We start from the raw sequence: 22,245 nt of genomic DNA, 5'->3' as shown, positions 1-22,245 counted from the left end.
TGGTGAAAGTATAAAACTATGAGAGGTTTGTGTAAGTTTAGAAAAGTGAGAGATGGTTTATATAATTTCACTAAAACTCCGTATTCTCAGTTAAATTTACTCTAATATAATTGAATGTGTTGAATTACACATTTTTCCAGGTTCAAACTCGCTAACTGAATTTTGATTTGATAAAATATTGTTGGTTGTTATTTAGAAAGTTTTTTCCTGTTTTTTGTCATTGGTTTTGACTTTTACTTATTCCTCACGAAATTTCAATGAACAAAAGAATAATTATAGTTGTATAATTTTCAAATATTGAGATTTTACCACTATTACTATTTCTTGTATTTATTTATATATTTCTCAAACTACAATTTCTTTAATAAAATTAATGCTATTATCTTATTAATAATGTGAAAGTTGGATATTTTCTGAATGACAGGTTGAGTTTTTTCTAAGGATTTTTCTCTTGTGAGCTGCAAGCCACACATTACCAATTATTGAGGTTTTATGTTATTGTAAGGTTCCTACACATCTTGAACTAGTACATGTTATTGTAAGGTTCCTACACATCTTTATTTACCACTCATATTTCCCTTCAACTTTTTGTTCCACATACAAAGTATTTGACTCATTGTTAACTTTTTACATCTCTTTACCTCATCCATTTCTTCCTCTTATTTTCAAATTTTAGTATAATAATGTTGATATTGTTATACAGTTATTATATTATTTTATTCATTTATATCATTTATTTTTAAAGAGTCAATGATGATTAAATATAAATGATTGATGATATAAGATAATGTATAAAACTTTATCTCCAATGATTATTATTAAAAAATCAGAGAAAAATCATGACAAGTAAACTGTTAAATAATTATTTAATTACTAATGTGATGTGCTATAATTTCAGTAGTAAAATATAAAATAAATCATGTAACATTTTGAGATTTAGTCATTATGGTATAATTTTATTAGAAATATTTTTGTATATGATTTACTCTAAGGATTGAATATATGATATATTACATTAATAATTAATGCATTTATTTATAAAAATATTATATTTGTAATGATATAGATTATGTATATGTTGCCCCACAACATAAAATTTCAGTATCTACTGCAACCTTATGCATTAGAGTCAATTTTTTGAAGAAACCTATTGTGCTTACTTATTTTTTTAGAAGAAAAATCTAATGCAAAACATGCTGCATATTATGGGAATACCTCAGTGTCAATTATTTTAAGAATAAACGGAAAAAAAGTAAGTAAGTTTAAAGTAATTACTAACTCAATACAATATTATCTTAAAATGCAAAAATATTTCAATAACATCTGAAAAATTAATAATGAATAATATGTGAATATGTTGTTTGTGTCAAAAATAAGTAAAGAAAAAGTAAGTGTGTAATAAAATTAATTAAAGATATGGGAAGCCTGTGGAATTATGTAATTTTTGTAGTTCCTTTTATATCATATATTCAATAATGATACACATAAATGGGAATGACAATAATGTAATGTAATTATGTAAGAGCTTTTTATATTATTTTATTTGTGTATCATATACAATAATATATTAATTATTATTAACTATTAAATAAAATAAGTAATATATATAAGTGGTGAATAATATATTATGTGTGTAAACATTTTTACTCTATAAATATTAAACTTCATTATTTATTAACCTATACTACACTTATTAAGGTGTGACTTGTGACATATAGGTAAATATATATAGGGAATAACTCAAATAACAATTGTTTTTATTTTGCACAATAATAATTATTTTCACACGAGTTATTCCCTGTAAATATATATACTTCACATGTTTTACAAAATTATCATTAGTTGTTTATTAAAAAGTAAGCTCCATGTCAAATTTATCAAAGTAAAATAACTATTAAAAATTCTCTTTACTTTCACCCAAACCCCGCGACTCATTCATTCACTAATAATAAAAAAAATGCAACATATTGCTAACACATCTTTCTTGAATAATGATAAATGATAAAAAGTGTAAAATCTATATAGAGTAATTGTATAACTTATATACAACGGATACATCACATCTTATTTATTTAAGTAATTTTTTTAAAAAATCAATAATTATTAAATATAAATAATGAATAATATAGTGATAATATATAAAATTCATATATATATTTTTCACTCATGATAAAATTAGAAAACTTTTATGTATTTACTCAATATACTCTTTAATATTGTTGAATGGGTACTCGACCTGCCACAATGCAATTCATCCAGGTTTTTCTTAACATCTGAAGTTGAAACTCAAACTCTTCCTCTCACGTTCTCAAAGCTATCTTCTGCGTTTAACAATAAACTGTAGCTACTCTTCTGCTCTCAATTCTGTTCAATTTCATGGTACTTTAATCCCTTCCAATCAACCATCATGAGTTTTCAAGATTTCCAAAGTGGGTCCAACCCATCACCTCGCCGGAAACAGTCACCGTCCCAGGCGATAGCTTCCGGAATCTTCCAAACCAACACCGCCGTCGCTACTTTCCGGCGACTCGTTGATTCTGTTGGAACCGTTAAAGATACCACTGAGCACCGTCAGAAGCTGTGTGTTGCTCTCTCTATCTTCCTTTTTCGTTTTGTTTGGTGTGCTTTGTTTTATATGGCTATGACTTTGGTATGTGTTTTTTTATAGACACAATACGAGGCTGAGGATATTGCAGCTGGTTAAGGATACTTCTGCCAGCCTCAAATCATTTACCGAATCTGATCGTTATGCTCATGCTAATGTATGCCTTCTATAATTTACTTTATTTGTTTTTTAAGAGTAAACCACCATTTAGTAGCTGAAATTAAATTATAAGTACCACTCATAAGATCCAATCATCCATTGACTTTAGAAAATTCCAAAGTGCCAGTTCTGATTACTTTGGGAGCTTGCTGCAACGGCCAAAAATGTGGTAGGCATGCTTATGCAGTTATGCAAAAAAATCCTATAACCACAATATTATAGTTACCGTTTAAAATACTACTTACTAAAATATATGAAAGTATTTTTGAATATTTTAAATTATCTTATAAAGAATATCTAGAATATATTTGGATATCAAGAGAATATCATTAGTATATCTTAAATTTATAAAAGTATATTAGAAGATTGCTTATAATTGAGATTATATTATTTTATTATTTATTTTCTTATTTAATTAGGATTATAATATTAGTATAAATAAGAGTTAATGTTATGTCTTTTGTATAAAAAAATAATCACAATACCAATAAGGTGATGGTCTAGTGGTGTAAGGCCCTATTAGATCCAGGTCAAGAGTTTGATTCCTGAGAGCGACACTTATTGGAGTGGCAACTACGAACCCCGAAAGAGATTAGTTCCTTACCCACAAAGTAGGGGGATATCATTAATAGTACCAAAAAAAGATAATCACAACATTACTACTTCATCATTCACAATATTATCAACACAATTTACAATTTTGATAATTCAATTTCTCCTTTTATACCTAAACCCTATGATATGAGAGTCATGGTATCCGCCTTGAGGGGAGCCTATGCTCGTAATCCTTTTGTCGGTTAGTTTTTTGATTGTTGCCTTCTTTTCAAGTGGATTCTTAGTCGATGTTGTCATCCCACTTTAAATGATTGTCGTTTCCACTAGTATTTTATCTTCCTTCCAAATTAGATACATGTGATATATATGCTCCAGGTTGAGGGGGAGTGTTGGATATAGAATTGTTGAATGTGGTTCAGATGTATCATGATCTTGTTGTGGTAAGTGTTTGTATTCTTGTGTTGATCAAAGTTCTTCTCGACTCTCTTGATTTCATCTCGACTACCAGTTAAATGATGATGGCTTTTAGATGGTGGTGCTCCCTAGTTTTTCATTATTGATGATCAATTCTAAAATTTGGTCCTTGTTGTTTGGTGTTGCCTTTTGCGCGACCATCATTCAATTCATTCTCAATTTCAATTCAATCTTATTCTTATTTTCTCCTTCTTTGGCACAAATTGTTCATCCTTCACTTTCTCTTTTAATTAAATTCATTATTGTTAATATGCTTCTTTCCATGGTGGTTAAGCTTGAAGATAACTTATGTTATGGATGGTTAAGCATTGTTTGCTTCTATCTAGGGTGGTTAAGCTTAAAGATAACTTCTCTTATGGATGGTCAATCATTATTGTCTGATCTTCATATTCTTTTTCTTAGAGCTTGCAAAGCTCATTCGTCATTGATCAATTCATCTTCTTCAATTTCCTTTTCCTAGAGCTTGTAAAGCTTATCATTGACCATTGAGCAATTCTTCTTCTTCAATTTAGTTTGCCTAGAACTTGGAAAACTCATCATTGATATTGATCAATCCATTTCAGATTTCGTCAATGTTTGCAACCACTTGAAGCTATGTTAGACAAATTCTGTTTAATTCTAATGATAACTTTCAATTTTAGAGAGATTATTTGTAACAAGCTTAAAGCTTAATAAGTTTTAACTTGAGGGGAAATATTAAAATATAGAATTATCTTTGAATATCTTAAATCATCTTATATAGAATCTGGATATCAAGAGAATATCATTAGTATATCTTAGGTTTGTTAAGGTATATTAGAAGACCTTTTAGATTGAGATTACTTTATTTTATTATTTGTCTTCTTATTTAATTATGAATCTAATATTAGTATAAATAGGGGTTAATGTTATATCTTTTGTATCAAAGATAATCACAATATTACTACTTCACCATTCACAATATTATTAATACAATTTATTATTTTAATCATTCCATTTTTCCTTCTATACCTCAAACCCTTTAATTCTAACACTACTCGACAATATAAGCTCTTTAAATTGTAATATTTTTAGTCAAATATGTTCCTATAATAATACATAAATTTCAACTAATGTGACTACTGCTTCTAGTTTTTAAGGTTTAATATAACTGATGTGTATAGTTTTAAAGTTTAGTATGTTTATAGAGTTAGACTCTTCTTCGATATTAGAGAGAGTACTTCAATTTTGTAGTGTATTTTGAAAGGTGAAAATGTAAATTTAGTATAAATTAAAGGATATAAATGTCTTATTCTTTTGGTTTTTCGATGCTATTTCCCATAATTGTCCTCTCCAATAATGGAGAGGAGTCCTACTCATGTTTATAAGCATGCCTCACATTCATCCTTTTTCAGGAACTTTGCATTGTAATTTTGGTTTTGCAGTTGATTTTTGGCCTTGTGTTTGAATTTGAGGCTCTCTTTATTGTTCCTTTTTTTCATGCAAGAAAATTAAATTATGAATGCTAAGGAATATGGAATGTTAGTTAACCATTTTCTCCTTTTTCAAACCAGGCTAATCAGAAAATTGAAGATGCTAAGCTGGCAAGAGATTTTCAAACCACATTGCAAGAATTCCAGAAAGTGCAACAGCTTGCTTCGGAGCGCGAATCAACTTACACCCCTGCTGCCCCTCCTTTACCTTCCAGGTCAACTATACTTTGCAGTTTGCACTATAGTAAAGAGATACTTCTATAATCATATTATAGCTACTTCTGAGTGATTCAAATTGTGGACCGCATCACGTATGATGTGGCCACAATATTGCAGCTGCAGTGTGACACTAATTATAATGGTGTGGTCGCATCGAACCCCATTTAGGCTGCATCTGGCCGCAACACTACATTGGACTGTATTAGACTGTATCGTTTACAAAAATATTTTTTACTCACAATAATTTACACCACAACGGCCGCAATCCACATCACAATGGCTGCAAACGCAGTAACCACGATCCCAATGGCAACCATAACCGCAATTTAAAACATTGTGCTTCTATATCTGCATTTAACTAAATTTCACTTCTTCTCCATCATTTGCATGTTTGAAAACAGCTCTGGCGCTGGTGAAGAATCTGTTGAGGTAGATCAGGAAAGCCAACCTTTTATAACAGAGCAGAAGAGGTAAACCTGCAGGATTTTGTTTCCCTGCCATTTGATTTCTATTTAATATTTATTTATACCTGTAATTTATAATCAATATGCATCTTAGTGAGGAATGTACATAGTTCACTTTTGGCTTGTTTTATTTCTCAATTTTTAAAGGAATTCATAATTGGATAAGAAATGTGAAGATGTATATTGAATGTGTTAATTCTGTATGTTTTACAAAGAGAAGAAATAAGACTTATATACACAAGAGTTGCTTACAATCCAAGCAACTAATGCCTAACTAACTAAAACTGAAATAACAAACCAATAACTAAAATACAACCACTAATTAACCCATGTGATGAAATTGCTCTACTGATTTTCCTAAATCCACAAAAATGCCGTTGAAAGCTTGATGAGAATTGGCTGATGGGCCAATGCTAGTCTTCTGATGCGCCACTGTGCCAAATCTGATGTGCACCAAGATGCCAACTCTGGTGCACTAATGCTAGTCCCCTGATGCACTAAGTTGGCTAATGCTGATGCGCCAACTTCTGATGCGCCTCGATCATGCTTGGTGCAGATTCCTCGGTCAGATGCACCAGGCCTTGCTACACTGATGCGCTATGTCCCTCGGTCATCTTGCCCACGTCTCCTTGGGCACGATACAAAATATTTGGCTTGGTCAGGTGCCAATTTCTTCGGTCAATACTGTTAGGCCAATTATGCTGCGATGGGTGATCAAAGCTGATTCCATGGGAAAAGCGTATATGTTATTAATTCTAGAAAGCTTTGAAGAATTATTTGTGAGTTTTGATGGTCCAAATTCCTTTACCATGAAATAAAATCACAGGCAAGAGATAGTTCTGTTGGATAATGAAGTTTCCTTCAATGAGGCAGTGATTGACGAAAGAGAAGAGGGTATTAGAGAGATTGAAGAGCAAATTGGACAAGCAAATGAAATATTCAGAGACCTAGCTGTTCTGGTTCATGAGCAGGGTGTAGTTACTGGTAAATAAGATTAGCATTGTTCCAAATGGAAACTAATAGGTTGTTTCTTGTTGCTAAATTGTTCAGTTACTCTTTTCATGCGTACTATTTTTTGTGTCATTTGCAGATGGCTTTCAATCAAATATTGATGCTTCTGCTGGTGCAACAACCCAAGCTAGAGTACAGCTATCCAAGGCTTCCAAAAGTGTGAAATCCAGAACATCATGGGTAAGTCACAAAGATGTTGAGGGTATGTTATTTTGGAGGGGAATGAAGGAAAAGTGAAGGCTTCAAAGCTATATCCTAAATGTATTTTATAGCTCTGAAGCCTCCACTTTCTTTTTCTCCCCGTCCAAAACTCAAATCCCAAAAAAGCCACAAATACTAATAGACTTCAATAATAGCCAGAGACACAACCCACTAAATCAAGATCTGGCTTCTCTTGTACCGAACAAATTTAGCATTGCAGACAATATTACAATATAAAACTTCCAATTTTAAGTTTCACATATGCAATATTCTCTTAAAATTTGATCGCATTTCTGTACTCCTTAACATTGTGCTATTTTCAAGCAACTCATAGAGTGTTGTGAAAACCGGATTATACCAGCTGGTTCAACCGGATGAACCGGTTCCCGTACTAGTACAATACACTAATTATACAAGTCACGTAATCATACTAGTCAAAATCAATTAAAACTGATCATATCAACCGATTTTCATTTAAGTTGTACTAGACATACTGATCAGTATTCATTTAAAATTATAAATTTTTAATAAAAAATAACTTAACTTTTACTAAAATGTTGTTGTTGGAGATCAAACACCCTTTATTTTTATACTAATAAAACAGAGTCTACTACCAAGTCATACATTTCATTTTAATAAGTAGTGTAAACAAATGTAGTTATCGTTTTTATTAATTTTTCAATGTTAATATTACTATGATATATATGTATATCTAACTTCATTGGTGTGTGGTTTAATTAGTGAATCCCCAGTTGAACCACTATACCACCATACATGACTCATTTGATGACTGATACAGTTCTAATAACACTAACCCATGCATAATATCTTAATCTCATGTTAACTTCTTCACACAACTCATTGATTGCTTATAAACTATTATGCTAAACTTTAAAAGTGTGCAAGGTAGAACTTGACTATCTTTTGCTGGACGTGTTATTCATTAGTCTAAGTTACTCACAATATATGACTTCTCATTGTACTTTTCTTACTTTGCAGTGTTGGTGGGTGCTTCTAATTTTTCTGGTGGTGCTGGTCATATTACTTCTTGTACTCCTTATTTAGTGTGCAACTCAGCTGGACAGACATTTTATTCCTTCATTATTATTCCTATGCCGAGATTGATTTAAATTTGAGGAATCTTCTCATTTTCCACAAGTAATTTATGTGTGAAGAGTGTTTGAATCAAAGGAAATGTGTGGAGTGTAGGGCAGCCCTTCAAACCCAGCAGTTTGATATCTTAACTGAGCATCAGCAGCTGGAAGTTGCCAAAAGTAGTCGAGATAAATCGATTTTAAGAAAAAATGCCCTGTATTTGTATTATATGTAACATAAAACTTTGTTGAATATCTATTATATGAGATTTATATTTGTGATATAGAATTTGTTGTTGCTTTCTTAATGCCGAGTTATTGTGTAATTATGTTGATATCAAGTGCGGCTTTGCAAGATGATGTGATATAATTCTCCCCTCCATCCCTTCATACTAAAATTAAAATATGGTTTTGGTCAGTATGGTTTATAATTTTATATCTAACTTTAAGTTGATCTCTACAATTAATTGTTTTTCTGTAAGTCCTACTAATTGTAAACGACTGACAAATAAGTTATCAATGTAAGATAAAAGTTACAATGTAATTACTGTTGGTCCTGGATAGTGGAAGTTAACTTCTCTAAGTTGCACAACTACAGTACGGCTGAAAGCTTACGGTGTGTCATCTAAATACTCATTGTTAGTGCCACCAATGAGTATCATTTCTTGTGTTAATTTTTTCTTTTGAAATGTTAAGATTTTCTATTTTATTTTATTAATGTATCTGTAATAAATTTCTATCTAGTTTTGTTATGTTAATTTTAGTTTTTCGATTGACAAATTTTTCCATCCAGAGTGTATGCCTCTAGTAAAATTATTTGCTTTGTAACCTAAAATTTATGGGTTCATAACCTGAAAATAATTTTCACCGGAGATTCCACAACCATTCCACCAAACGTCCTATGAAGGAGGGATTTTCATTGAAAATAAAGTTAAGATATGAAATTAGTTTCAATACTTTAATAAATGGAAAATAGTAGGATCTGTGCATAAATAATGAGGGAAATTTTGTTTGTAGTAAAAAACACCTCCTGTCATTGTTGTTTCAACAAAAAGGAAATTCTTCACACTGAATTGAATTATTTTACTAGTTAAATTTAGAATAATTACTCATTTTAGTCTCTCATTTTTATGTGAACACCAATTTAGTCCTTATCAAATTTTAAGTGACACTTTCGTCCCCAACAAATTCAACATTGAGTCACGTCAGTTCTTCTGTCATCTCGACTCTGTTAACTGTAACAGAGTTGCTGGCGACACATTGAGCACTGATCGCCTCAGGTGGATGATCCTACATATACAAGTTGTCATGTCATCAACCAATTTTTTATTTTTTATTTTTTCACTCACAAAACGATTCTGTTTTGCATAATAAAAAGTATTTTATTTAAAAAATTATTTAATAAAAAAGAATTGATTTAATAATTTTTTTATTATCAGTATCTGACCATTCTTCTTCTCCTTCAGCATCAACTTCATTTTTACTTCTATCATGGTCTGTACCTACCAAGACCGCGAAGCGACATAACCCGATCAAGCTGACTCACAATAGTCTTCCTTACCTTTAGAACAAATTTGAGTTTCTTATCCTTCTGTATGACATTATCAAAGGGGAGTTCCTTCTTTCTCTTCACTGCTGATCTTATATGCCCAAATGGGACATTCAATTTTTTCCTCAAGCAAATAAGATCAACATTATTATAGTGAAGTAGTTGAAAGTGAGCAATAGGGTTTGGAAGAAAGGGTTGGTTTTAGAAGAAAAGGAAGTTGTTTTTAGATGAAGAATGGTAAAGGGGTGGATACAGATGATATTTTTGGTGGAAAAAACAAGAGTTCAGGATCCATCTATAATAATAACAAACAAAAAAGTGTTGTAATTAGTAAAGGATTGAATGTAAAGTGATATAGAAGAGAGAGAATAGAAAAGATGAATTGAAAGAAGAAGAAACTCACTAATGGTAAAGAAAGAGAGAGGGTTTATCAGAACATGCAAAACCCAAACACATGTTCTCTATACAAAACAAGGTCGTTTTGCTTGCTGTGTTAAAAAAATTACACTGCAAAACAACGTCATTCTATATAATAAATAAATTAAAAAAAATTATTAAATCAATTATTTTTTTATTAAATAATTTTTTAAATAAAATATTTTTCATTATGCAAAATGACATCATTTTGTGAGGGAAAAAAATAAAACAAATCTCTTGTTGATGATATGACAACTTGTACAAGTAGGACCATTACTAAAGGTCACATTAGCACTTAACATGTCATGCCAGCAAATTTTGTTATAATTAGTAGAGCCGAGATGACGGAAAGACTAACGTGACTTGGCATTAAATTTATTGGAGATGAAAGTATCACTTCAAATTTGTTAGGGACTAAATTGGTATTCACAAAACAGATAAGGAACCAAAATAAATAATTACTCTTAAATTTATTAATAAACCATTTATAATCATGTTTTACTTCGCTCACCAATCCAAATTTTACTTTGTTAACAAATCAGCTTATTGTATCTTCTGGTATAAGTGACTTCATGATATAACAATAACAATCAAATTTTTATCTAACTAAATAAGGTTGACTATATAAATTGAACAACATTATAATATTCTATTATAAATGTTCATTGACAGTGCATTGAGTTTTAAGTATTTTTTTATTATTTTCCCTACAATTTTTCTTGGTCTAGGACTCGCATGATATTCCTCTTTTGCCTTCTTTAGTTTATACAGTCTTAGCCACATAAAAGCTAAACTTCTAACAACTTCCTCAAGTCTAATAAAATTGGTGAGAGTTGGAAGATTAGTATGGTTCACTGGCTGAGAAAATTCAAATAACCAAAATATAGGTTCTTGGTTAACTTTTTTTTTAGCGTACTAAGTTGTTGCTCAAAAGAGGTTAAAAGTTCAATTCCTGAAAACAATACTTATTGAGAGAGATAATCACACATCCTTTAAAAAAGTTGCACATATTTAATTAGAAAAGAGCAAAAGCAGAGCTATAAACTTATCGCATGAATGATTTAATATGATAAGAACCTGTCATGTTAACTGAAGTTTAAAAGAATTAAACATCAGAACAGGAATAATCTTGAACTTGAAATACTGTGGGTAAAATCAAGTACAAACTCAGAAAACCAAAGATGGGTAAGAGAGGGCAAACACGGGATTTTATACTATTTCACAGTTTCACTCCCAAACCATGTGGACTACTAGAACAAACTCGAATAAAGGAGTGCATGCGTCATTTGCTTTGATTGATTGAAAATTTTATTTAATTCAAAAGTACAATAGTTAAATAATTTTCTGACCAATCATAACAAGTGACACATGAACTATCACACTTTTGTGGTACATCAGAAGTACTCCCCTTGAGTATTTACAGGAGATCCAACCTGTTCTTCAGGGTTTTCACTATAAATGAGCATTATTTGAAATAAGCAGCCTCACTCTGGCATTATGTCATTCTCAGCATTATTTCAGATTACACTTGGCGCACAACCTGCTAGTTCACTTACAATCTCGAAGAATCAAAGAAAGTGGAAAAAGTGTTTTGGAACAAGGAAGCTCTTCAAATCATTCCTAAGGTGATAAGGTTCAGAAAATGATTTCAGTGTTTTAATCATGTTTAGTGCTTCTAAGCTTCAAGTGGTATAAAGTTTAGACCTATGTGCACCCATTCCTCCAATAAAAAGTTTAACTGTAGCACAAGGTAGGTGAGTTGCTTCAAAACCAAAGGGCTATTGCTTGATGCGACATGGAGATACACAACAATTAATGTGTGCTTCATCTAACAGCTTAATCTTTAGGGAGAGTTAGTCCATGACAGTACCTTAGCCTCAACAATAACTTAGGTATCAGTTTCTCAACTAAATCACTAGAAAGAAAAGGAAGAACATGCAACCTGAGCGCTAATAAAAGAAGACAATAAGTTACCCAGATGAAGGGATTCTAAGATCGGAGAGTAGCAAATAAATTTTACGGTGATTTGTGGGCTATTTTTCAGACATCTGTCTGAACACATCAATATCAACAATTCATTAAGAACCAACAAGGCTTTGATCGAGTGGTGTAAGGCCCCGCTAGATCCCAGGATGACCAAAAGGTTAAAGGTTCGATTCCTAATAACAACACTTGTTGGCAGGGGCAACCACGCACATTAGTTCCTTACCCATAGGATGGGGATACTCTTGGTAGTACCAAAAAAAAATAATTCATCAAGAAGATCGAACAAAAAAGTCCTATGCAAACTTTAGACCATGTAATAAGTCATCCAGCAACACCACTAGCCTATGTGACCTTCAGATGAAACCATCTTCTAACTTAACTAATATACTGAATAACACAGGTAAGCCTTGCCCCCTTTCAGAACTGTGGCAACCACTGAAGCCTATATCCTTTAGCAGACATATTTTCCATCTGAAACCCTTGAAAAGGGTTATTATATTAATAGTTAATTTAACCATCAAATAAGATATGTATATCAATATCTTCTGCGCATACAATAGTCAAACCCTTGGAAGTCTGATTGATTATTTATGCACCATGTTGCACATCCACAACATATCTTTTTCTTCCATGATTGACCAGAAAAATCTAAATTCTCCTAACAGGAACTGTTAGACAGGAAAATTTCTGGTCATTTGTAGATTTTGGTGCCTCCTTGCCTCTACCTAGTGGAACTAAAGGTTGGTAGTTATTGTTGTTTTTGTTGCAGATTTTGGTGCCAAATATCATTAAATGCAAAAGCTCCAAATGCCAAAATGGGAGCATCTGGGTCATGCACAACAGTTAGGCCGCAATGGTCCAAAAATATAGTGAACAGGATATCACCAGAAGCACCTTAAGCCTAAAGGGAAACCAGGGGAAAACATGTAGAAGACCCAGTCAAGACTAGATCAGACGGGGGTAGACAGAGGCAGAGGGAGACCGAGAAAAACTATAGGTAAAACCATTAAAACGGAATTGGTGATAAATGGTTTGTCTATACACAATAAGATATTATGACAGCGTTTGATATATGTAGCCAACCTCACATATTGAGGAAACAATGTTTTGTTGTATAAGAATATGCACTACACCAAAACTATAATCAACAAGTCTTTAGTTTATCAATCATAAGGATTGAAAAAACAAAAGGTCGATAATAAGGATTTGCCATCATGACATCTTTAGGGAATATTCAAAGTAGCAACAAAACTTGAAGCAGGCAATATAAGTAATTGATCTCATTGATTAGGCAGGCATTTGCTGTAGTCACAGTCCCCAATCAGATTTCAATGTTCACTCACAAATAAAAAAAATGGTAACGAACTCCGATATTAATCGTATAGGTCATTCCCTACTGCAACAAAGACACTACCAAAGTTAAAATTAAAAACAAAAGTGAAAAAAACTAAGGATCAAATCACAGTTACTAGGTTCGCTCATTAATCTTGTGTACCATCTACTGAATCCGCCGTTACACATGCCAAATATCATGTTCACTTTAAAGAAAGTCACAATAATATAGTAACATAAAAAGTAACAAACTGCATACCAAGATGAATCATAAGATAAGTATACCACATTCTTAATAAGTAGTAACTACGGAATGAATAAAAAGTGAAAGATTCAAGCCTGAGTGCCAGTCAAAGCTTTCATCTGGATATGACTATGATGATTAGTGTCTGTAGGAGAAGAAGTCGTAGGCAACGCATCATAGGATCCGAATTTCCTCACACCACCAGCACTCTTCGCAACAAAAGCATAAGTAACCAACACAATGATCATCACAAACATAACATGAACCAAGAACGCGAGATCCAGAATAGCAATAGCCCTGAACTTAGATTCCTCCAGATCACACTTAGTAGATCCCTCCACGCCATTAACCACATCGAGGAGGCGATGGCAGCCTTCAGGGATGAAGGCATCGGCATAGAGGGACAGGCCGGTCTGCAGCTCCCAGAGGCCGCGAAGGCAGACTGCTGCCCCAAGGGAGACATCCGCAGGGAAGAGGCGAGGAAGGCAGGCGAGGAGTAGGCAGAGGAAGGACGTGAGGGCGGATATTGTAGCAGCGGTGGAGTCACATTTGGCTTCGAGGTCGGAGGTCTGGAGGGCGGCTTTGGAAGAGGAGAGGGAGGAGTGGAGGAAGAAGAGGGCGGAGGTTAAGGCGAAGAGGAGGTCAGGAGGGAGAGGGAGGAGGGAAGGGTGGGAGTCGGAGATGAGAAGGGAGATGGAGAGGAGGAGGAAGAGGAAGAGGAGGGCGGCGGATTGGAGGGAGGTGAGGTGGTGAACAGGGGTGTGGCCTTTGAGGAGAGGGTCGGAGTCAGCGGAGATGATGAGTTGGTGGATGATGGCGATGAGGAGGGAGACGATGATGAAGTAGAGGTGGAGGTGGCGGAAGCGGTCGTGGGTGGTGGTGGTTGTGGATGAGGAAGTGGGGAAAGGGTGGAAGAGTTTGGCGGAGTAAGTGTGAGGGAATTTGAGGAAATTACGAATAGTGGAAATGAGGTGGTAAAGGCCAAGAGAGAGCAGGGCTGAGGATGAAACCACGTGGTACAGAATTGTTGCCATTGATTTTGATTTGAGAAGGGTTTTGTTCCGTTGGTGTGATTTGATGAAGGAAATGGTACTAGGTGGGATTGTATAGTGTTATTTGAAGCAAGGAGAATAAAAATGGTTATTCGTTTATTTGGCTATTTCAATTGCAGGTGCAGGGAACGGAACGGGATGTAACGGAAGGACTGGTTGAGATCTTGACCTTGATCTCCTAGCTGCTCACTTTGAATTTAGACATTGAGAGAGACATTAACTACCACTTTAGTGATATTAAAATATAAATAAATATACTGAATAATAATTATTATGGGTTATGTATGACCCTTTCCTTTTTGTTTTCCGATTTTATGCTATTTTGGTTTGATTAAAAAATGAAAGAATAAAAAAGGAGGGGAAGTAAAATAATATTTTACATTATTTGGTTGAAAAATCATTTGCATGCTTTTATATTTTCTCTTAATATTGGGATGATTAATGATAAATTTTCTATACATTTAAAAAAATTGTATTTCATATTAGTTAGACTTATAAACATTGATAATTTACTAAAATTCCAAAAAACAAACCAACACATGCATGTCAATGTTATTATTAAGAGTGTGATATCTATGTATTATTAATCTAAAAATTTATACACAATCAATACATTATCTATTATTTATTTATATTACTTTTTTTGAAAAATCAATAATAATAAAAGATAAACGATAAACAATACAATGACAGTGTATAAAGTTCATACATTATCGACAAATACATTTTTTCTCAATTATTAGTAATAATTATATTTTTTTCTCTTCACTTTCTTTTCGTTTTCTATTATACCAAACAACTAAAAAACCATTACATTTTCTATTCACTTTCTTTACATTTTCTAAATCGATTTTTTTATTTATTTTCATCTTAACTTAATTTATTTTCTAATTTTGATTTATTAATTTTTTTCTTTCATTTAGGTCTTCAACTTTGATGATGTTCTCACATTTATCATTTATGTTAGACTTTTTTAATGTCATCAATGGCCTCTCACATGTCGATAAGTTTTCTTTTACAACCTCAAAGTGGTATCATTTTGGCCATTTTATGATATGGTTTAATAGGTAAATAAAAGAATATGAAAATCACAGAGAGTTAATTGTACTATATTTCATAAGCTTCAGTACAATTACTTAGGACAAATTGAAAATTACAATGAAGAAAAGAGAAATATAAAAGGATATGCAGAATTTAGGAGCAGAGAGAGATTTCATCATCTTTTTTCTTCCCCTCAATCATTTCATTCCCTACTCTATTTAACAAAGTCCAAGGAATATTTTCTGTTAGGGAACTTCTCTCTCATGCTCCTCCTAATTTCCTTGCTGGCTGGATCTTATGCCAAGTGTCCTTGCTCATGTGCCACCCTTGTGGTTTTGTTGTAATTATCCTTATTCATAACATTACCCCCGCCTTTAAAATTCACCTTGTCCTCAAGGTAAAAATTCAGATACAAGGCTCAAAAGGCCTCATAATTTTCCCAAGTAGCCTCCGTAGGAGGCAAATGCTACCACTATACCAGAATTTGAGGCGTTTCTTGACCTTGTTGTAGCAGAATTCTGGTGTCCAACACAGTAAGAGGAACTAACACCAGTTCAGTTTCAGTAGTAATTAACAGTAGAGGCATGTATTGAGTTGCATGATCTCCCTTGCATAGTTTCAGATTAGCAATGTGAAACACTGGATGAATCTTTACTGATGGGGGCAGTAACACTTTGTAGGCCACAACACCTATTTTCTAAATGATGGAAAAAGGTCCAAAGTAGTATAACCCTAACTTTTGGTTTTGATGCAATGACACGAATGCTGTTGATAAGATTGGAGTTTAACTAGAGCCATATCATCTACTTTAAACTCTAGATGTCTTCTCTTGGCATCAGCAAAATGTTTCATTTTCTGTTGAGCACGTAGAAGATTATCTTTAAGAAGTTGTAATGTTGTATCTCTCTCGGTCAACAATGATTGGAGTGAATGGGGCTCAATGATTGCCAAATCATACTTGAGCAAGGTAGGTGGATCACCACCATATACAACTTTAAATGGTGTCATGCCAATGCTAGTTTGGAAGGAAGAGTTATACCAAAACACAGCCCAATCTAACAACTTAGACCATTTAGAAGGAACTTGTCCTGCAAAACTTCTTAAATACATCTCAAGGCATTTATTAACTGCTTCAGGTTGGCCATCGAATTCAGGATGATAAGTCGAGCTCATTGGGAGCGTGGTAACACTTAGCTTGAATAAATGCTGCCAAAAAGCACTAGTGAAACCCTTGTCCCTGTCTGAAACAATGCTTCTTGGAAACCCGTGCAATTTAACAATGTGGTGCAAAAAAGTTTCAACTACTTTCTGACTAGTATAGTCAGCCTTTAGCAATGCAAAATGATTATATTTTGAAAGTCAATCCACCACGACCATAATGACAGTAAAACTGTTAGAGGGAGGAAGACCTGTGATAAAATACATAAAAACATCTTCCCAAATTTGGGTCGGAATTAGCAGTGGTTGTAGCAGGCCTGCAAGCACGACTATGGAAGCTTTAGCTTGTTGGCATACCAAATAGTTAGCGACAAATAAGGTAATGTCCTTAGACATTGAAGTCCAAGTGAATTGAGTTGCAATTCTTACTTTAGTGCAAGCTCTCCCGGAGTTTCCCCCCAAAACGGAGGAATAAAGTTCTTCCAAAATCAAAGGAATCAGATGGGGAAGAGGTGGTACAACAACACGATTTTTCCATAGCAGCACATCATTTCTGACTTGGTAGTAGGGATTGGTGAAAGAACCTTGTCTTAATTGTTGTATCAAAGCAACTCATTTTACATATGCATTGACATCGACATTAGTAAAAGGTAGCAAGGAATTTTTAGGGCCAGAGATGGACATAAAAAATAATCGAGATAAGGCATCGACAACTACATTGTCTTTTTCGGGTTTGTATTCAATCATGAAGTCGAAACCCAAAAACTTGTGGAGCCATTTTTGTTGCTCCGGTGTTTGAATGGTTTGACCAATGAGTCATTTAAGACTATTTTCCTCAGTTCAGATGATGAACTCATGGCCCAAAATATAGTGTCTAAATTTTGCCATGGATCAGTGGAAACATGCAATTCCCTCATATAAGCTGACTTTTTCTGCATGGATGGATTCCGTTTCTTTGAGAAGTAAGCAATGGGATGCTTGTCTTGGCTAAGAATAATGCCAATGCTGATACCAGATGCATTTGTTTCAAGGATAAAAGTTTTGGAAAATTTGGGTAGTGTAAGGAGAGGAGCAGTAGTGATGGCAGATTTTAAGGCATTGAAGGTGTCTGTAACAGTATCATCCCAAGAATAAGCATCCTTCTTCAATAGTGCAGTTAATAGAGAAGCAATGGTAGCATAATGTCAGATAAAGCGCCTATAGTAACCTTTTAAACCCAAAAAACCTCAAAGTTGTCTCAAATCATTTGGAATTGGCAACTCTAAAACTGCTTGGATTTTTTATTTATCCATGTGAACGCCTGTACTAGATATGGTGTGACCCAAATAATCAAATGTAGTAAAGCCAAAACAACACTTGGACATTTTTGCAAAGATAGAGTGTTGGTGCATTAACTGTAAAACTTCTTTCAAATGGAGTAAGTGAGATGACCAAGAAGGGCTATAGATCAAGATATCGTCAAAGAAAACTAGCACTGATTTACGCAGTTCATCATGATAGACATCATTCATCAAGCTCTGAAACGAGGCAGGTGCAAAGAGGGGTGTCGTCGAAGAAAACTAGCATTGTCCATTACAACATGATGTCGTATCAAACACTTTCTAGGCATCCCTCTCATCGATCTTGATTGCAAAAAGGGGTTGTTAGAGATCGTCTAGTGTGCACTGTGAGAACTGTCTGATCCAATAGAATACCTCATCCAGGAATACAAGGGACTCGTCTCACCTAGACTCTCCCTCAAGACTTTGCTGAGGAATCACCGCCATCACCGTCCCTCTCAACATCGCAAGGCTCATTCGTCTCCTGTAAATTTCCTCTCCACTACTTCATTATCCATAGTAAGTATGCACACTAACCAAAGTTAGCTGATTAAATCTTGTGGGACCCGATCTTACTTCATCACGTAATAAAGTAATAACATCCTTACCACTACCAACCATCACTGAATTACCCTGGACGACCACATGGCCAAGCCTCTTACGGTCAGATAACCTTGCTGCATGGTATTATGTAATCCTTTTTGGGTGTTGTCCTAATCACGACATCACAGTCAAAAACCTTGCCCAAATAGGACGCAAGAACAAAGGTACTTGTATAAGTTGGTCGATTTGGGCACCAGACTCAATCATCTGAGCCACGGTCTTTCCCAAGTGTTAAATACACTTCACACTCAAGCTAGGGTTATTGCCTAAGCAATCAATCAATCAAAACAGTCAAAATTATTGTCTATCTCTCGCTCATCAAAACAGACTTAATTCTCTGCATGTCTCTCGCCCAAGCAAGGGACTCTCACTCAAGCGATAAATCCACAAAAAACTGGTCAAAATCACCATCTGATCTTCGCCCGGGCACCAAAACCACCCAGAACAGGCCAAGCATGCTGCCTGGCTTGCTCAGGTGTGGCTGGCTCACCCAGGCATAGCTGGTCCAGTGGCCAAGCATATTTGGCTCTCCCAAGCGTAGCTGGCTCAACCAGGCGTGGCTGGTCCAGTGGCCAGGCGTGTCTGGCTCGCCCAAGCGTGGTTGGCTCGCCCAAGCGTGGTTGGCTCAGTGGTCAGGTCCACTCTCTCAACCTTTTAGGCCACCAGATCGAATACCACCGCTATTTTCAATCCCTATGCGTTTTATTCTTTCAAGAGGTGTTCCTTCGTGGTTAAATACCATATTATTTGATATTTTAATCTATCCTAAAGCATACAACTTAAGAAATTATCCGTACTTAATCCAAGCACGCTAATATTTGATTAAGTATGGGTTTTCTTAATACACAAATATAACTCCAAACTTTTGAGATAATTTAGGAGATTCGAATGTCATATTCGGACACCACTATGTCATGATGTATTCTCCCTCATCTTAGATTGTCGCATGCTTGATTTCCTTTACGTGTGAGTGAGTTGGTTGTCCGACTTCAAAGTTTGGAAACTAAACACATGAAAACAATTTAGCGATTTTTGAATTAAATTTTTACATGATAACCCTAAGGTAAAGAAATTGTTTAACTCATTTATGAACTCAATCACTTTCATCTATCCGGTCCAAGATTCATATTTTTGAACCATCCTTTATCTTTAAAAGTCTTGTTCCCGATTTCCAACATTTCAAGGTAAGTTTTTAATTAAGTTTACAATTTTATCACTGCATAGATTTTTATTTTCATGGAGACTTTTTAAGCCATACTTCACCATTTTAAGGTAAGTTTCTTAATTAAAGTCCACACTCTTTAAATCAATATCTCCCAAGTTGATCTTACCACTTTAAAGCAAGTCATCTTAAGTAGATTTCGTATTTTGTACAATAGTTTCCCATGGCCATTTCAACACATTCTTGATAGTGTTGATGTCATACTTAAAACAACCTTTTAAATCAAAGATTCTTATGTTAAACTTACCACTGTAAGTAAGCTTATCTTAACAACATCCATACTTTAACTAATCTAGTATCCAAGACTTCATAACACTTTAAGTTCATAAAGTCAAGAATTTTATAAGTCATCTTTTATCCCAAATCATTACTTGAACTTGAAAGTCAAAGAATATCATTTACTAATCAAACCGGCCTTTACTCATAATAGTTTAAAACAACACTTTTTCACAAAAACTCATCCATGAACATTTTGGATTTCAAGGTTAGAAACTAAATTTTTTCTAAACACATATAGGCCATGATTTAGACCTAATGCCAAGGAAAGTTTTGGTTTTTCAACTTATCATTAAACACCTTAATGGTTCCTTTTATGATAAAATCATCACCTTTAAAACACAATCTAACATCAACATTAAAAACATATTATTCTAAACTTGTCCAAGGCCATGGTTTTTCAAGCCAAAAACAAGTGGAAAAACCAAACTTTACATGGTTAGAAAACTCCTTAAAGGTTCCTAAACCATCACCTTTAACCATATTCAAATACCAACATTAATTTCTAGCATTAAATCCGAAAAATAACTATTTTACATTTGTTCAAGGCTATGGTTTTTCAAGCCAAAAATAAGTGAAAAGTTTCAAACATTACATGGTTCAAAACTTTTTAAAGGTTCCTTTAATTTCAAAGTCATCACCTTTAACTACAATCAACAAAATGCAAACTTTTAAACTCTAAAAACAGCCCCATGAACACAAAGAGTTCATAGTTTCAAAAACAACTTTCTAAGTTCAAGAAAGCACATATTTAGAGTTTTGAACATAAAAAGAGTTAGGAAGATTATTAGAACATTTCAATGGTTGAAAATTTCATAACAAACATATAAAAATCATAATAAAATTTCATAAACATCTAATGGTTAGATCTTAAGAGATGAAGAATAAAAAATGAAGAACTACCATCAAGTTCTTGGAAATTCAAAAGTGAAGAAAGAGTGTGGAAACGCCAAGGGTTTCTTCTAAGTTAGGGTTGGCTCTTTTAAAGAAAAGAAATCAAATTTTGGAGTGGGTAAAGACCAAAGGTTTCTTCCAAAAAGTGGATTGTGTAAGAGGTAGATGAGTGATTTAAGAGATTTTGTGTAAGAGGTTTACACTTTTGCTTGTTTGACAAGCAAGCTTCACTCAAGAAAGTAATGTGACTTCTTCAAAGAAACATTCACAATTAAACCATGTCCGAGTATTGTCGGCTAATACTCGACCGAATAATAAAAATCTTCCGATTTCGGTTTACGGTTAGAACTTCGAAACACAGAATTCAGAGTGAAAAATATTTAGAAATGTGTTCTAGACGAACTTGATGTCTATCTTGACTCGAAATAATATTTCGAAGCGAAAGGCATATTCAAAATTTGATTCCGAGTTATGTAACTCAAAAATACGTTACTGGGCCGAATTCGGACAAATTTGGGTCCGACAACAGCTCAAAAACTTTCTATCACATAAAATTACGAACATTTACCAAAAAATAGGAAATCATAAAACAAGACTAACACTCAACTATAGTTTAGCCTAAATCAATACCTATTAATTTATAAAATTAATCGTTGGTAAAATAAATAATTAATAAAACATACACAGAAAATTCATATTGTTACATCAAAAAGGTCTATAACGAAAGGATTAGTGTGAGAGCGTGAGCAAATTTGATAGATTTAAGTTAGAATTTTTTTTATAGAAATAAGTTGTGAAAATAAATTCCAATTAAGAGAGCAAAATAAAAAATTTTCCATCTTGATTATGGATAAAAGGATAGTTGTGTTGAATATTTTTCAAATATTCCAATTTTATTACTACTAATTTTTTATATACT

The 22,245-nt window shown here is 33.6% G+C and overlaps 2 protein-coding genes across 3 annotated transcripts; one reads left to right on the top strand and one right to left on the bottom strand.

Moving 5' to 3' along the window:
- The first annotated feature begins 2,196 nt into the window (after positions 1-2,196).
- On the top strand, positions 2,197-8,465 carry LOC109339864 (syntaxin-22-like). The gene is made up of 7 exons (XM_019577392.1): positions 2,197-2,580; positions 2,669-2,762; positions 5,326-5,459; positions 5,865-5,933; positions 6,754-6,911; positions 7,018-7,118; positions 8,139-8,465. The coding sequence occupies exons 1-7, from the start codon at positions 2,408-2,410 to the stop codon at positions 8,202-8,204; spliced, it is 795 nt and encodes a 264-aa protein (XP_019432937.1). The 5' UTR covers positions 2,197-2,407; the 3' UTR covers positions 8,205-8,465.
- A 5,183-nt stretch (positions 8,466-13,648) lies between these two features.
- Positions 13,649-15,039, bottom strand: LOC109339896. Of its 2 annotated transcripts, none has more exons than XM_019577425.1 (2): positions 14,836-15,039; positions 13,649-14,805 (listed from the first exon to the last, which is right to left on the bottom strand). In XM_019577425.1, the coding sequence occupies exon 2, from the start codon at positions 14,793-14,795 to the stop codon at positions 13,851-13,853; it is 945 nt and encodes a 314-aa protein (XP_019432970.1). In that variant the 5' UTR covers positions 14,796-14,805; positions 14,836-15,039; the 3' UTR covers positions 13,649-13,850. The 2 variants fall into 2 exon arrangements, with proteins under 2 accessions (XP_019432970.1, XP_019432971.1); XM_019577426.1 differs by having other exon boundaries at positions 14,841-15,039.
- Positions 15,040-22,245: the final 7,206 nt, after the last annotated feature.

Source organism: Lupinus angustifolius, unplaced genomic scaffold, assembly GCF_001865875.1.
Source record: "Lupinus angustifolius cultivar Tanjil unplaced genomic scaffold, LupAngTanjil_v1.0 Scaffold_118, whole genome shotgun sequence".
Lineage (NCBI taxonomy): Eukaryota > Viridiplantae > Streptophyta > Magnoliopsida > Fabales > Fabaceae > Lupinus > Lupinus angustifolius.
Note: the sequence above shows the minus strand (reverse complement) of the source record. Positions and strands in the feature narration are given on the sequence as shown.

Excerpts from the sequence above, each read along its gene's own strand:
- LOC109339864 (XM_019577392.1), top strand. The coding sequence starts at position 2,408 with ATGAGTTTTCAAGATTTCCAAAGTGGGTCCAACCCATCACCTCGCCGG. Across the intron at positions 2,763-5,325 it reads ATCGTTATGCTCATGCTAAT|GCTAATCAGAAAATTGAAGA; the intron begins GTATGCCTTCTA and ends TTTTCAAACCAG. Across the intron at positions 7,119-8,138 it reads TGAAATCCAGAACATCATGG|TGTTGGTGGGTGCTTCTAAT; the intron begins GTAAGTCACAAA and ends CTTACTTTGCAG.
- LOC109339896 (XM_019577425.1), bottom strand. The coding sequence starts at position 14,795 with ATGGCAACAATTCTGTACCACGTGGTTTCATCCTCAGCCCTGCTCTCT.